At 44.5% G+C, this 14,037-nt stretch overlaps 1 protein-coding gene across 6 annotated transcripts in view; it reads left to right on the top strand.

Moving 5' to 3' along the window:
- The window catches only part of dlgap1b (discs, large (Drosophila) homolog-associated protein 1b), an 81,111-nt gene that overhangs the window by 39,790 nt on the left and 27,284 nt on the right, over nt 1–14,037 (top strand). For 4 of the 6 annotated variants that reach the window (XM_068709908.1, XM_068709910.1, XM_068709909.1 and 1 more), the window contains 4 exons: nt 1,793–2,930; nt 4,842–5,056; nt 8,864–9,041; nt 11,012–11,270. In XM_068709908.1, the coding sequence (XP_068566009.1) occupies nt 1,860–2,930; nt 4,842–5,056; nt 8,864–9,041; nt 11,012–11,270 (1,723 nt within the window). In that variant the 5' untranslated portion in view covers nt 1,793–1,859. The remainder of the gene's footprint in view (nt 1–1,792; nt 2,931–4,841; nt 5,057–8,863; nt 9,042–11,011; nt 11,271–14,037) is intronic. The other 2 variants (XM_068709911.1, XM_068709912.1) reach the window with 2 other exon arrangements.

Below are 14,037 nucleotides of genomic sequence, written 5' to 3'. Positions count from 1 at the left end.
TTTTTTGTATCTAGCCTGATTTTTTACAGTGGTGTAGGGCCACTGGAAAGGGTGGACCCCACATTTGGGTGAAAAAAGTTCGGGCCTTACAAAGGGGGAAAACAAGTATGTGTGTGTGTGTGTGTGTGTGTGTGTGTATGTATGTGTGGCTAGCAGGCAGAAAGCCAGCATGACCCAACTTCAGCTTTTCAGCTTTAGTGCAGTGCTGCAGACAGCTGTGCCACAAACACGCTGCTGTGGATCACCGCGAGGGCCTTTTATTTAGGTCACATTCTGTGCTTCAGCGGCCAACAGAAGGGATCTCTGTCAACTGCAATGAATACCTTTAGTTGGACACAGCCCACTTTTTAAGTGCCCTGCAAGAAGCGGACACTGTGCGTGTCTGTGTGGTATGTAGCGCGTGCTTTGTGTGAGTTCACAATGTGTGAGTAAGTGAATATATTGCAGATAGAGGTGGGTTTTGACTACTATATATTTTGTTTCATTTACACTCTTAACAATAAAACGGTAATATATTGGCTTAATTCTCTCCGAGAGTGATTTGATCCCCTGGTTTACAAGGGAATTGCATGAATAATTTCCCCAATTTTTCAATTAATCCAGCATCCAGTTTATAGCCACGTAAAATAAAATAATAGAGCTGACTCACTCTGTAGTCATTATACATCCTACATGAGCCCTACACAGTGTCTTCTTGTTATGTAAAGAACTGACATATGTTATTCCCCTGCTCTGCCTTCGTTTCTCTTGTTACGTTTCCTCCCTTTGTTTCCGCTTCCCCTTCCTCCTCCTCCTTTTTTTTAATTTATTTTTTTATTTACCACAGTGACCTTTGGTAGAGTATTATAAATTGCAGTAATGAATTCTCCGCGCAGACTCAGCCACACTGCTGTCACAGTGCTACACCGCGGTGCGTGGGCTCTTATTATTGTCTCGTTAGCTTCACCTCCAGTCCATTGGAAACCGTGCGGGTTCAGCGGCAATCCAGCCCCAGATGGGTAAGGAGGGCAGTTTAAGGGCCCTGATGGATGCCATTGTTTTCATGTCACCATGTAAGGGAAAGGTCGTTTATCGCCGCTTGCCTCGACCGGCCCAGAAGCTGTCAGCTGGGTTTTACTGGCCAATTAGTTTGCCCTTAGAGTAGAGCTAGAGGTATAGAGGAAAAGTGTAGGATCAGGCTGTGATCATTTGTTGTGTTTGTGAGCGGGGGGATGCGCATGCGTGCACACTGAGCAGGTGTACAGTAAAGGAAAAATAAACGCACTTTTTCAGTGCTACCCCATGTTTTACAGAGGACGCCTATGTGTCTGCATTCCCATTACCAATTTGTCAATTTGTCCGTACCCTCAAACAAAATAGCATACACTTGAGCTAGAAATAGATTTGAACTCTTCTTGATACCCCTTCTTCCCTTGTTTTTCCCTTCCTCTCTTTTTTCTCGATCTCCTGTCACTTTCTCATTGAAATCTTCCAGAGAGAACAGAGAGGTGGTAGAGGAAGCTTTAAGACAGATTTGGATGGTTCCGGGACCACATGCCAAGAGGCTGCTATATTTAGAGTTTCTCTTTTTTGAAGTTTTGGAAGGACAAAAATAAAAGAATAGGTCCAAGTCTCGTCAACATCATCAAGTTTTATCATCTGTGAAGGAGTGCCAAAAAGCATCTTCAAATTAAATCAGAAGAAGACGCTGTGCTTTGAGTGTATGCAAATATGAGATATTTATAATTCTGTTTTCTCTCTGTCTCTTCTTGTTTGTTTGTTTCCTCACGGCTGTGTGTTTCTCTCTTTTTAGAGCTGGTTTTGGGGCCTGTGCAGACTTCCCACGGCAGCAGCTGGATGTGCATGTCGACTCGGCCACGATGACGATGAAAGGCCTGTCCAGCAGCCGTAGTCACCACCACACAGTGACCTGCGACCCCTCTTACGACTCCATGACCCTGGGGCACTCGGACCGTCGGTCCTACTTCCTCAACCCTGGGGAGGCTCATCCTATTGACCACCCCTGCTACACCCAGCGCAACTCCTTCCAGTCTGAGTGCAGTGCGTACCCTGACCTGGCCAGCTGCACCTTCCCTCGCAGACATTACAGCTCTCACCATGAGCTGAAGGAGGAGTGTGGCGCTGTGGTGCCTTATACAGGGCCAACAGGGAGCAGTAAGGGAAGCGGAGGAAGTGGTGGAAACAACAACCGCATCCCTTCTAACCTCCTAGAGCAGTTTGAGCGTCAGGCACCGGTGCGGCGTGAAGGCTACCACACACTGCAATACAAGCGCACTGCAGTGGAACACCAACGAAGTGACAGCCCCGGTCGAATACGCCACCTTGTGCACTCTGTCCAGAAGCTTTTCACCAAGTCCCACTCCCTGGAGGGGCCCTCAGGGGCCGGTGGTGGAGGGAGTGGGAGGATGAACGGCAGCAAATCCAGTCCTGATGACCCACCCTCTTCTTCTGGCACCCTGAAGCACAGTAAGCGCAGTAAGAGCAAAGACCGTTCCAAATCGGAGCCCAAGATGCGCACTGCCATCTCGGGCTACTGGAGCTCAGACGACACGCTCGACCGAGAGATGTGCCTCTACCACCATCACCACGGGGGAAGCAGTGGAGGCCTGCCTACGGGGGTCATGACCATGGGGCGCCACCCGGATAAATCTCAGTCGCAGTACTTCATGGAGTCCTACAACACCATCAGCGCCCACTCTCTCAAGACGTCACGCAGCAACAACGACGTGAAGTGCTCGACGTGCTCTGGGGGCAGCAGCGGAGGTATGCCACTGGTGGGAGCCCTGGATGGACAAGTGCAGCTGAAGAAGAGCTCATGGTCTTCTACTCTGACGGTGAGCAGAGCGAGAGAGGTCTACCAGAAGGCCTCAGTCAACCTAGATAAAGCTCTAGTGAAAGCCGAGCAGGGACGCACCTGCCACTTCCTCCAGGTAGGATAGTTACAACAGCCCCACCTCTCGCATGTCATGCTTCATGCTTCATGCATCCTGCGGTGCCAGCTGCTCCTGTGTTTCTGCATGTATCTCTGTTTGTTTGTATGGGTGCCTTTAGAGGGGACTACTGGGGAAGCAGTGGCCCCATCCTTTCATTCCCTGTGACTCCAATAATTATGGGTCATCAGAAAACATTTCGCAAAATCATCGCACGTCATCAGCTCCTCTGTGTTTGTCTCCATGTGCATGGAAATATTCATACGTGAAGTAATGTGGTGCCATTACTTCTGTACTGCACAGGATGTCAAACCAATTGTCTTAACAGGCCAGGTTCATGTACCAGCACCCTGAACCAGCATTTATTTTTCACAGTATACAAGCACAGGAAAGCAGACCAGAAACACCAATCTAATCTGTGTTCAGGTCATAAATGGCAAATTGTAACATGGAACAACATTTATGCAGACCGTACTGGTGGTCGTCACAGCAGTGTTGTGTGTGAGAGAGTGAGTATATCGTATTCACTGAGCGAGAGTAGGGTGCTACTATAAGATTGGAAAGAGCCAGAGGTGAGGAGACAAAGAAATGGAAGTGACCCATGCGATCCTGCTTCTTTTTTTCTTTTTTTGGAAAAGATCAAGGTGTTTAAAATTGCATACATTCCTCAACTCAGGATGTGTTTCAAATATAAGCCAGAGGAGAAACAAGGCAGGGAGGATAGAGGTGTGTGTGTGTGTGTGTGTGTTTGCAACAGAAGAGGGCGTGAATGGGGAATGGAAGAATCAGAAAGCGAGAATGAGGGAGCATAAAAGACTGAGAGAAAGTTCTGTGTGGCCTTGCATTTTAACAGCCTCGAAAACCGAGCGAGCAGATCAAGGAAGGATGTTGTCACTGCAGTACGGCAACGTTTCTCCCAGCCTAAAAAGAGCCATCGCTTTTTTCTTTTTCTTGAAAGAGAGACGGAAGAGAGAAAAAAACAGGCTTTTAAGGAGAGCAGCCAGGACAAGTTAGTCTGCAGACCGTTTTTGAATCCTGAAAACAAGATGTGCCATTTGCTTCACCTTCTGGGGTAGAATCCTGTAATCCTTATTTGATGTTCATTCTCACATGCACACACTTACATGTGTGCTAAACCTCTTTATGCACTAGTGCAACATTCACAGAACATTTAAGAAATGATGCACTATACTGTGAGGGTAATGCCATTTAAAAGCATGACTCAACTTATTTATTTTTTACTTTTTCTCAAAAACAGTAAATCCTTTTGACGTCATTACAATCCCAGTCTTTCCCAAGGTGTTACCACAGTCTGTAGTTGCCCCTGACATCAAAGTCAGCTCGGTTTCCTAGTTACGCACCAGTCTGTTGAATGATTCTCGCTCTGTATCTCATTCCTTTCACTTCAGAGCTGGTGCCCTAACAGCCACTCACATTGGGACTGCAGTGGTTCTGCTGAACAAAACCCCCTTTGTTTTCCCTCTCTCTCTCCATGCCTGCCGTCTTTGACTCTCTCTCTTTTATATTAGAGATAGGAGATAGCTTTGCCTCCTTTTATTTTTACCTTCATTAGTGTGTGAAAAGTCAGGAGAGCAAACCGAGGCCAGGGTGCTGCAACGTTTTGTCAAAACAATTAATTTCTCTGCTTTTGATATGCTGCATTCATCACAGGACAGACAAAAGAAGGGCTCTGGCACTCACAGGCTTATGGTATGATCAAGCCGGACCCTGCATTGATACAGTTGCTATTGAATCTTTTAAAGCATGACGTGTTCTGTGTGATACAGGTACTTGTATCAGGCCAGGGTAGAACATGTTGCAGCCTCGCCTTTTATTCATGTGTAAGCTCTCATGTCTGGAAGGAGACCTGTGTTCGCTCCTTCTTTACATTATCTCACCGCATATCTACAGGTGCCTCAGGATGACTGGAGCAGTTTCTCTCCGCTGGGGAAGGACGACGAGATCCCATGCCGGCGGATGCGCAGTGGCAGCTACATCAAGGCCATGGCAGAAGAAGACAGCGGTGATTCGGACTGCAGCCCCAAACCCTCGCCCAAGGTCCAGGCACGACGAGCCAGCTACCTGAAGGCCACACAGCCATCCCTCACAGAGATGACCACACTCAAGTAAGTGTGTGTGTGTGTGTGTGTGTGTGTGTGTGTGTGTGTGTGTGTGTGTGTGTCAGGGTTAAAACTGTTATTCTCATCATCAATTAAAGTTAAATATTTTTGGATTAATCAGAAGTCTCAGAAAGTGGAAAAAAACACAATTTCCCAGTGCTCAAAGGGATGTCTTCAATTTTCTTGTTGTTTTTTTTTTCCCACCAATGGACCAAAAATATAAAATTTACAATTATATAAAACCGGAATCATTTGCCATTTTTGCTTGAAAAATTAAAAATGATTAATCAATTGTTGATGAATTTTACGTCATCTACCTGATCCCTTAATTGACTAATCGTTCCAGTATTTATATGTGTTCATGTTTGATGTAGCTGTATGCCCGCCTGTATATTATGTTTGAGTGTGTCTACAGTGCATGCGTCTGAACATTATGTTCAAGAGTTCACTGCGTTCATACTGTGTGGTTTCAGTGAAACAGATGGGAGCGGTACAGGGAGTTAAAGGGAAAGAGAAAAGTCGACAAACCGAAGGAGATGAAGTCTGTCGGTTACAGCCTGGCAGCAGTCTTATGTGTGTGTCCCTGACTTTCGCAGCTTAAATACCTATTCTGTGTTTACAACTCTGACACATAGCTGGCCTCTGTATCGCTACAATGACACAAACACATTGAACAGACTGAGCCTTAATTGAAAATACAAGATGTCTATTGATGTAGTCGCCCTCTTCAAAAATGCATTGTGTGTGGGGAACATGCAAGCGGTATTTTATCTTTCTTTTTGAAAGATCCGAGGTTAAAAGCCGAGCTTCATCATTCAAAGATTTTAATAGAGTTCTTTCTTGTTACATAAGGCATTCTGTTTTTGACACCGTGAGCTCATAAGTTTTCCAGCAATCTTACAGTCCATCAAAAATATTTCTGATTTAGCAAAGGCTTGAAACACATCAAGCTCACAACATTGTCCACATAAGCTATCTTGAGCTAACACAAGGCACTCAGTGGTTAGTTTGTTTGACTTCATATCTCTTTTTGAAGGAATAGACTGTTCAAATTTCAGAATTACAAATTGGGAGAAGAACAAATGTAATGCATAATAAATGAATTGTAAATATTGGTCCCGTTCAATCCCGTTTTACAGAGCAACTTCCTGGTTTGACTTGCAGTAATCATGCATGTATGCATTCTTTTATGCAATGAGGGATTATTGTCGACATTATAGCTGTGCTCACTTTCGGTTTTACCTTCAAAAGTGAGAAAAAATGTCCTTTAATGTATCACACTTGACATATATCCTTTTACTGTTTTCATTACTGGACATGACTAGCCATGACAACTTGAAACACTCAAAGTATTGGGAACACAAGCGCTATGTTGCAGCAGTGGGCTGTGACTGATTAGCTGTGTAATATACAGAGATGAGAAGAAGACCAGTGGGTGCTCTGTCATTGTTACTGGTTGCACAAACACAAGCACATGCACACAACCTTATGTAAGTGCAAGTGGCGCTGCTTGGGGCCCGCTAACGACTTGAATTTGGCCCGGGGAATGCCATCATCATCTGATGGAACCCAGTGGAACAAACCAAGCTGCAGTGCTGCACATTGGAGATAGAGAATGAGGAGCAGCTGACTTCTTGTTTTTCACACTGTGCTTTTGGGAGCTGGCACACGTCTGCGTTACACTCCGCAATGATTCAATAATCAGCTTTGTTGTTCCATATGTTTCAAAAACCTTTCTCTGACCGCTGTGTCCTTGATTAGTGAAGAACTGCTCCAGAGAAGTTGTGGGATTTGTTTAATCTCACCCAATGTTAACCTCATCCTTTATTAAAACACACAGCGCACAGATAAAGCATGCATTTAAACGCCTGGGATTATTCCTGGCAGACAAACAAGCTCAGGAGAAAATGACATCCTTGTTTGTCTCCCTCAGTCACTAACAGTCGTCTTTCTTTTTGCCGCAAATTCATTTATTCCTGGCCTAGATTTTTATCATCTTTATTTTTTTATATCTCGGCGAGAACAGACATCCTGAATAATGGGTTGCAGTAATCACATCTCCGTCTTTCTGTCCTCCCGTCCCTCCAACCACAGTCATCACTCTGTAGACTATTATTCAGGCAGTAACTAGGAGGGGGGGGGGGGGAACGTAAAAAGAAATGGTGGATGGAGAAATTGGACAGAGAAAACTTCTCTGAGGAAGAAGTGGAGAAGATCAAACGAGGAAAAAAGACCAAAAAAAAAAATCCAGGAGTATGTGAACGCTCAGTAATGCAGTGAAAATCAACAGACGGCTTTAGCCGGCCCTGATCCTTGACTGGGAGAGAGGAACATGTGTTCATTAATGCCACTTGTTCGATAGAGGGACACCCAGGGACAGATTGAACCCCCCCCCCCCCTCGGTGGTACTGATTACAGGCTTGGTCTGCCATTCAAGTTGCCACAAAAGACGTCATTGGTTCTTCCGATAATCAGCCCCGCAGGGAAATCAAGAGAAGATGTGGATAGAGATAATGGTGTACGGTAGATTCTTCCTTCCATGCACAGTCACAGACTACAGGCAGCTGATATGGAAGATTCATACCAATCTCTGAGGATGTGCAATTTGATTTATTTTATTTCTTCGTTTTAAAAAAGAATGAACTGTATTGATTAAATGAACCGGTAAGCCTGAGTAACCAAAGCTTTGATACAGTAGCTTTCAGTAGATTCTGCTCAATATTTAAAAGCCTGGAGGATGGTTTGTACATGGAGATATATTTTAATATTAGTAACTGCTTTTCCAAAATCATCTTTTTTTATTCCCATCTCAATAGCTCATCTGTCCTTTTATTACTCTGGCTCTCTCCGCTGTCATCTCCCCTCCATTCTTCCATCCAAGAATGAGTAATCTGGTTTGCTTTGCTGCGGTAACCACACTCTATTTTAAGGAGGAAATACATAATTAAAGCAGGACTGACCTGGAGGCACAGAGTCATAAGAGTTGTGTGTGTATATGTGTACAGTATCTGTGTGTGTGTGTGTGTGTGTGTGTGTGTGTGTGTGTGTGTGTGTGTGTGTGTGTGTGTGTGTGTGTGTCCTCTTTATATACACACAAGTTAACATAAGGGACAAAGTGTGAAATAAAGGGGATATTGGATCTAACTCCTCAGAGTTGATGTGAGATTAGACGTTGCACTTTGTTTTCTGGAAGTTGGTTTACTAGGCCACGCTGTTCATCAAGAGGAAAGCGAGTCAGCTTTTTAGGTTTCATTTCCCCTGATTAATGAATTGTTTAGCTGGCATCCAACTGCCGCCCAACCTACACACGCACACACACACACACACTTGTAATCATGTACACACACACATGCACATGGGCGTGATGCATGCTGAGCGATCAGATTGGAGGCAGGTGAGAGCTAATGAGACACCTATTCATCTTCCTTGAAGCTGTGTTTGTGCGTATTTTCTGTTGATTATGTGTCTATGATAAATCTGTTTTAATGTGAAGGTCATTAGATTAAGCATACTTCAGACACACACACACACACACAGACACAGTTCCTCTCCCTTCTGACATATGCATGTGAGTGTTCTCACTGCTAAGTGCTTTAGAATGTGCTTACAAGGAGCTTCAAGGACAGACCTAAACTACTGCTAGTGTTTCTCAATGCTACTGCGCTTGTTGATTAGATGAGAGTGTCTCCTGAAGCAATTGTGAATTGATCTGTATCTTTTGCTTTTTACCAAGCTCCCTTTTTTTTCTCTGCTTTGACTTTTTCATTATTTTCTTGTCCCTTCTCTTTCCTCTCCTTCCTTGTTTTGTGGCAGGATTTCCACAGAGCACTCGCCCAAGCTACAGATCCGGAGTCACAGCTACCTGCGGGCGGTGAGTGAGGTTTCCATCAATAGGAGTCTGGACAGCTTGGACCCGGCAGGGCTGCTGGCCTCGCCTAAATTCCGCTCACGAAACGAGAGCTACATGAGAGCCATGAGCACCATCAGCCAGGTTAGTGGCACCCAGGGGCCTGTGCCTCTCTGAAGTCAGCCCTAAACCCCCTGTACCTCTACTGCTATGTCCAACAAGGTCGTGCAGGGGGGAGGAAATCCCATCCGTAGCTTGTCCTAAAGGCCTGAATTAACAATCAGGTCACCACCCGGCAAAACATGAACAGTACGAAAACCCCCCCATATCCCAATTAGTGTATACGTCTGCGTGCTGTTTTCTGGAGCTCAGATGATTACAGGCGTATTCAGATTGGCTAATTAAACAGGAGGGCAGGCAAAAGCCCCCCCCATCCTCTCTTTCACCCTAATATGCTCCTTCTGCCTCAGCATACTTTGTGATGCAAAATGACAGGCTAAAAATGTTCTCTTCAATTTGGCATCTGCTATGTAAGGGATGAAAAACAAGAATTAACATGCAGCCATACCAATTTTATGAATAATTGAAGTTGGGATTGGTTCCAAATGATGATGGACATTTGCCTTGATTTGATAGTTATTGAAAAACATTGAAGAATTGGCGAGGAAACACTCAACATTGGAGGTCTGTTATTGTCCTGGCTGCTGCAAAATATGATGTTAGTCATTTTGGATTTTGAGCACGGCTTCACTTTATGGAAGTGACAGGGGAGCGTAGCTCACCTTTTTGCCTGGGGTAATGGGGATATGTACTCCCGTCCAAAGCCCAGGGGCAACACTTTGCCTCTCCGGCTGAATGATGGACCCTTGAGACGTCCCTTCAAGTCCTAGCATGGAGCAGGCCCAGAGGAGAGTGACACACTGGACCTGGCATCTACAAAAAATGCCACTGAATAAAAGAGGTGCTGGTAGGCTCTCTATCTCACTCACTTACTCTCATATTTGACATGAATGCACATAGAGTGTGAACTAACGCACAAAACAGAGGCTTAACATCAGGGGATTGAATCGAGGTCCACAAACCTTTCTGACTCCAAGCTCTACAGTACACACTCACACTTGTCTGACTGTACACTCTCTTCACTGACAAATGCCCCAACCAAACACCGTAGTCCCGAGCCACATCCCATTCCTATATTCTGCTCTATGTTTCTGGACCAGCTGAACGAGGGCAACTTCAAGGAATGGAATGGTGCCTAATGTTCCCTTACACAACCCAACCTGTAAAACACACCCATCTCACAAGTCTGTAGCAAGAGTTTCAGGGTTGTGTGTGCACTAGCTGATGATGCAGGCGTAGTTAGAGTTCGTCGAGTCACATCTCAACTCCCAGCAGTCCAAGCTTTGACACTTCCTAATGCTCACCTGTAATGACAGCACTAGTATTTCACTCTGTTGAGTGACCCTTTGAAGTTGCATCCTACAGTGATTGCTCCCCCTCTGCACTCCTTGAGCGTCCTTTTATTTTTCTAGAATATGTTCAATTTTTTTTTAAGTATATGTAAATTCCTATACATGGTTTAAAGCTTCACAAGGCAGTGTGGAGGTAAATGTTTCACCAATTTGAACTAACATACTCTTCCATTCTGATTGCTTTCTCTGATTGGATTTGAGTCAGAGGTTTCTCAGGCTCTTGTTTAAAGTCAAAATACATTTATTATTTGTCTGTGAGAAGAGAGGTATCAATATTAAAACAACAGAATTTATTTTTGGCAAATACGGTGAATCAGCCCGCCTCAAATTATGCCAATACTGGAACACTGTCTTCTATTGGAGCACCAAATTTGTGATTTAAGTGTGTTTCTACATAAAACTTCTGCCTGCTGAAGTTTTAATCAGTAAATAGCTCTGTACATTGAATCTTGCAGCAGAGAGATGATTCCCTGCTTTTTGCTTTTGTGATATATTGTTCCTCCTTTGTGTTGCACTATGATGATGTGCGCCACTGCATCTTTATCTTTCACTTTTACTTTCCCCTGTGCTCGGACATGTGCGCTCATGTACGTGTGTTTGCGTGCACGTGCTGTATGTCTGCGCGTGTGCCCTCTCTCACAGGTGAGTGAGGTGGAGGTGAACGGGCAGATCGAGGCTGTGTGTGAGTCAGTGTTCAGTGAAATGGAGTCGCAGGCGGTGGATGCCCTGGACCTGCCCATGCCCAACTGCTTCCGCATGCGGAGCCACAGCTACGTGCGTGCCATAGAGAAAGGCTGCTCGCAGGAAGAGGAGGAGGGAGGCGTCACGGTGGGCATCAGGAGGACCAACTCACCCCCGCGCACCACCACCACCACCGTCAGAACCATCCAGAGCAGCACAGGTCGGTGGGAACATGCACCCAACACACACAGACTCATGTACTCATGAACATGTGTGAACATGCATAATCCATAGAGCATTACATATTGATACGTGTGCATAGAAAGTAATGTATTATAGATGTGCTGTGTGTGCAGCATGGGCATGTGTTTAGTGTCAACGGCAACAAAAAGTAAATGATTTATTGCTGCAGTTAGCGCAAAGAGAGATTTATCCTTGTATTAAGATTGTACTTTGGATCAAGGGCCATCAAATCAAGTTCTTTCATTTCTTATTCTCTTCTGTTAAAAAAAGGTTTTAACTGAGAATTTCTCATAAAGGAAAGACTTACCTTGGTTAGCTGACCGGGGAGTTGTTTCACTCGGCAAACGCAGACCCAAACCCTCTGCATTATTATCCATCTGACCCAGTTTTCTTCTCAGATACAATATGATGCATGCAGAACAGTTTTTTCCCCACATAAGAGCTTATTGGAGCTGTAAAGCTCACTGGCTGCTGGATCTTATTTTAGCCCTCTTGTGTGCCTCATGGTCTGGAGCGCTTGGCTTTCCAGCATTACTACATGCAGTATTGATGCTGAGTGGTGCTGGCACCCAGCACTGGGTGCTTCTATGTTTCCCACTGCAAATCCAAACGTCATTCCCTTACATCGTGCATGTTGAGTCACCGTCGCCTGACGCACACTGGCTTTCTTCTCCATTCCTTTTTAATTACGCCAATTACAAGACAGCATTTCCCCAAACCTAGCCGACAAAGTTACAGTCAGATAATCAAACGCCTTCACTGCAAATTGGAAGAATCGCAAAACTAGTTCAATCAATTCAAAGGGCTTGAAAGAAATTGTTGTTTAAGACTTTCTGCAATTGGCCTATTCCAGGACAATCATTTATTTCTCTAGTTAATGAAATATTCAAAGTATGAAGTTGCATCCCGTATTTTTATCATTTCACATCTATTGACAATTCAAGATAACAACACGATTAAAGGGAATCAATAGAGGATTCGGTTGATTATTATATTGTGTGGTGGTAGTTATTGATCTAAAAAAGGAGACTGATAAGATCAAGAAAGAGACATTCGGAGCTCCTTCCCCTGAGGAAGCAGGAGATAATGAAGACCATCTATCAGGTGAGGTGTTGTTGAGACTAAACTCTGGTTTTCAAGCCAGACAGCTGCTCTGTGGCGCTGCATACTGCTGTTACACATGATACAGGAAGCCTCTCTTTCTCTTACTTCCAGCTGTTAAGTGTCTCACACGCTTTGCAGATGGAATTATCTTGATCTGTAATAATTTGCTGATAGTGTAAGGATAACGCCTTTAAATCATTCTCAGGTAACGAGCGACTGAGCAGAGGTGTGTTATGTAGCGCACGCATTTGCAAGAGCAGCCTCACAGCTGTTGGCAATTTGATGAACATCCATTTTTGACACCTGAGTTTGTCAAATGATGAACGGCCATTGTGGAAGTACAGAGCAGCACAGAGATATTAGTGCTGTGTGGTCATTTATAATCCAACCTAATGCTGCTGCTTCCAGTTGAGAGCAAACCTCTCTCTGGCTTGCATGGATCTCTGTGATTGGCTGTCGATTTCTTGTGACCCTTCCCTTTTTTTTTTTCCCCTGCCGACCTTATTGTGTCTCGGAATCGGCTGCATCTGAGGCTCAAACAAACGTGACAGGGAGAGTGGGTTTGTGTGATATATTGGGAGGCAATGTAGAGAGCAGTTGGTAGTGAAGGTAGGGGATTGCCTCAGATTACTGTCATAGTTGTGCGACTGCACAATTTATCACCTCCTTAGATCTTCACCACTGAGTCGTCAGTCACTGTAATTAATTAGCTACCTCTCCTTTTTCTCCTCGTGGGGGAAAAGCTGCGATTGACGAGGAGAGGAATGGAGGGAGATTGGAAGGAGAGAAGGAAAAAAATCTCAGCCTACATTTCGCCCGTCTCCCTCTCTTAATACGTGCACTACTGGTCACGAGACGACGTTCATCTCGTGTGGGAGTTAACGTACTTTCCATTTTCTGACTTTTACATACTGTTCACGCAGTGTGTGTAAAATACAGGGATCACATGTGATCTTTATTAACACCGCTTAATACTAATCAACGCTTCTTGAAAATGGGATTTTTTTATGGGGTGGGGAGATGCAAAGATTAAGTTTATTATTTGATATCTGTCTGTAATGTGAAGTTTTTTTTGCATTTTGTAATGTTAAGAGGTCAGAAGCAGCGCAGTCGATGTAAATGAGGGTGAACAGGCAGCTAATGCATACCTAATTCTTGCTATGTGAACATAGATTAATGCAAACTATGAATTTAGGCTAATTAATACGGTCCGGCTCTTCTTTTGCATAAGTAAGGCCTTGTTTATGACACAATTTGCATATGGAATAAACATCTCATTATGCAATATGAAAGTCCCTGTTCATCCAAAGGAAAGAATATAAACAGTGCTTGAACTGTCGCTAAACACATGGCATATAGGATGTCTTTTTTCTGCTGTTGCATCATGATGCAGGACAAACACATATACACACACACATGCATGCATTCATACATTTCACAGGGAACCTCCTGGGGGCCCAAAGTGAGAAGTGAAGACGGTGTAGTGGTGAATATTGCATGATGTTTCAGAAGGATGGTTCAGGCTGCAGTTTCAGAGAAACAGCCAGCGCTTATGGTCTCTCCCACTCTCTCCCCCTGCTCCCACTTGTCCCTGTGGAAAAGCACCAAGATGTCTCACACACACACATGCACACACACAC

The sequence above is a fragment of the Cebidichthys violaceus genome, unplaced genomic scaffold (genome assembly GCF_023349555.1).
Source record: "Cebidichthys violaceus isolate CVI_PGR_0920_01 unplaced genomic scaffold, fCebVio1.0.p SCAF_15, whole genome shotgun sequence".
NCBI lineage: Eukaryota > Metazoa > Chordata > Actinopteri > Perciformes > Stichaeidae > Cebidichthys > Cebidichthys violaceus.
Note: the sequence above shows the minus strand (reverse complement) of the source record. Positions and strands in the feature narration are given on the sequence as shown.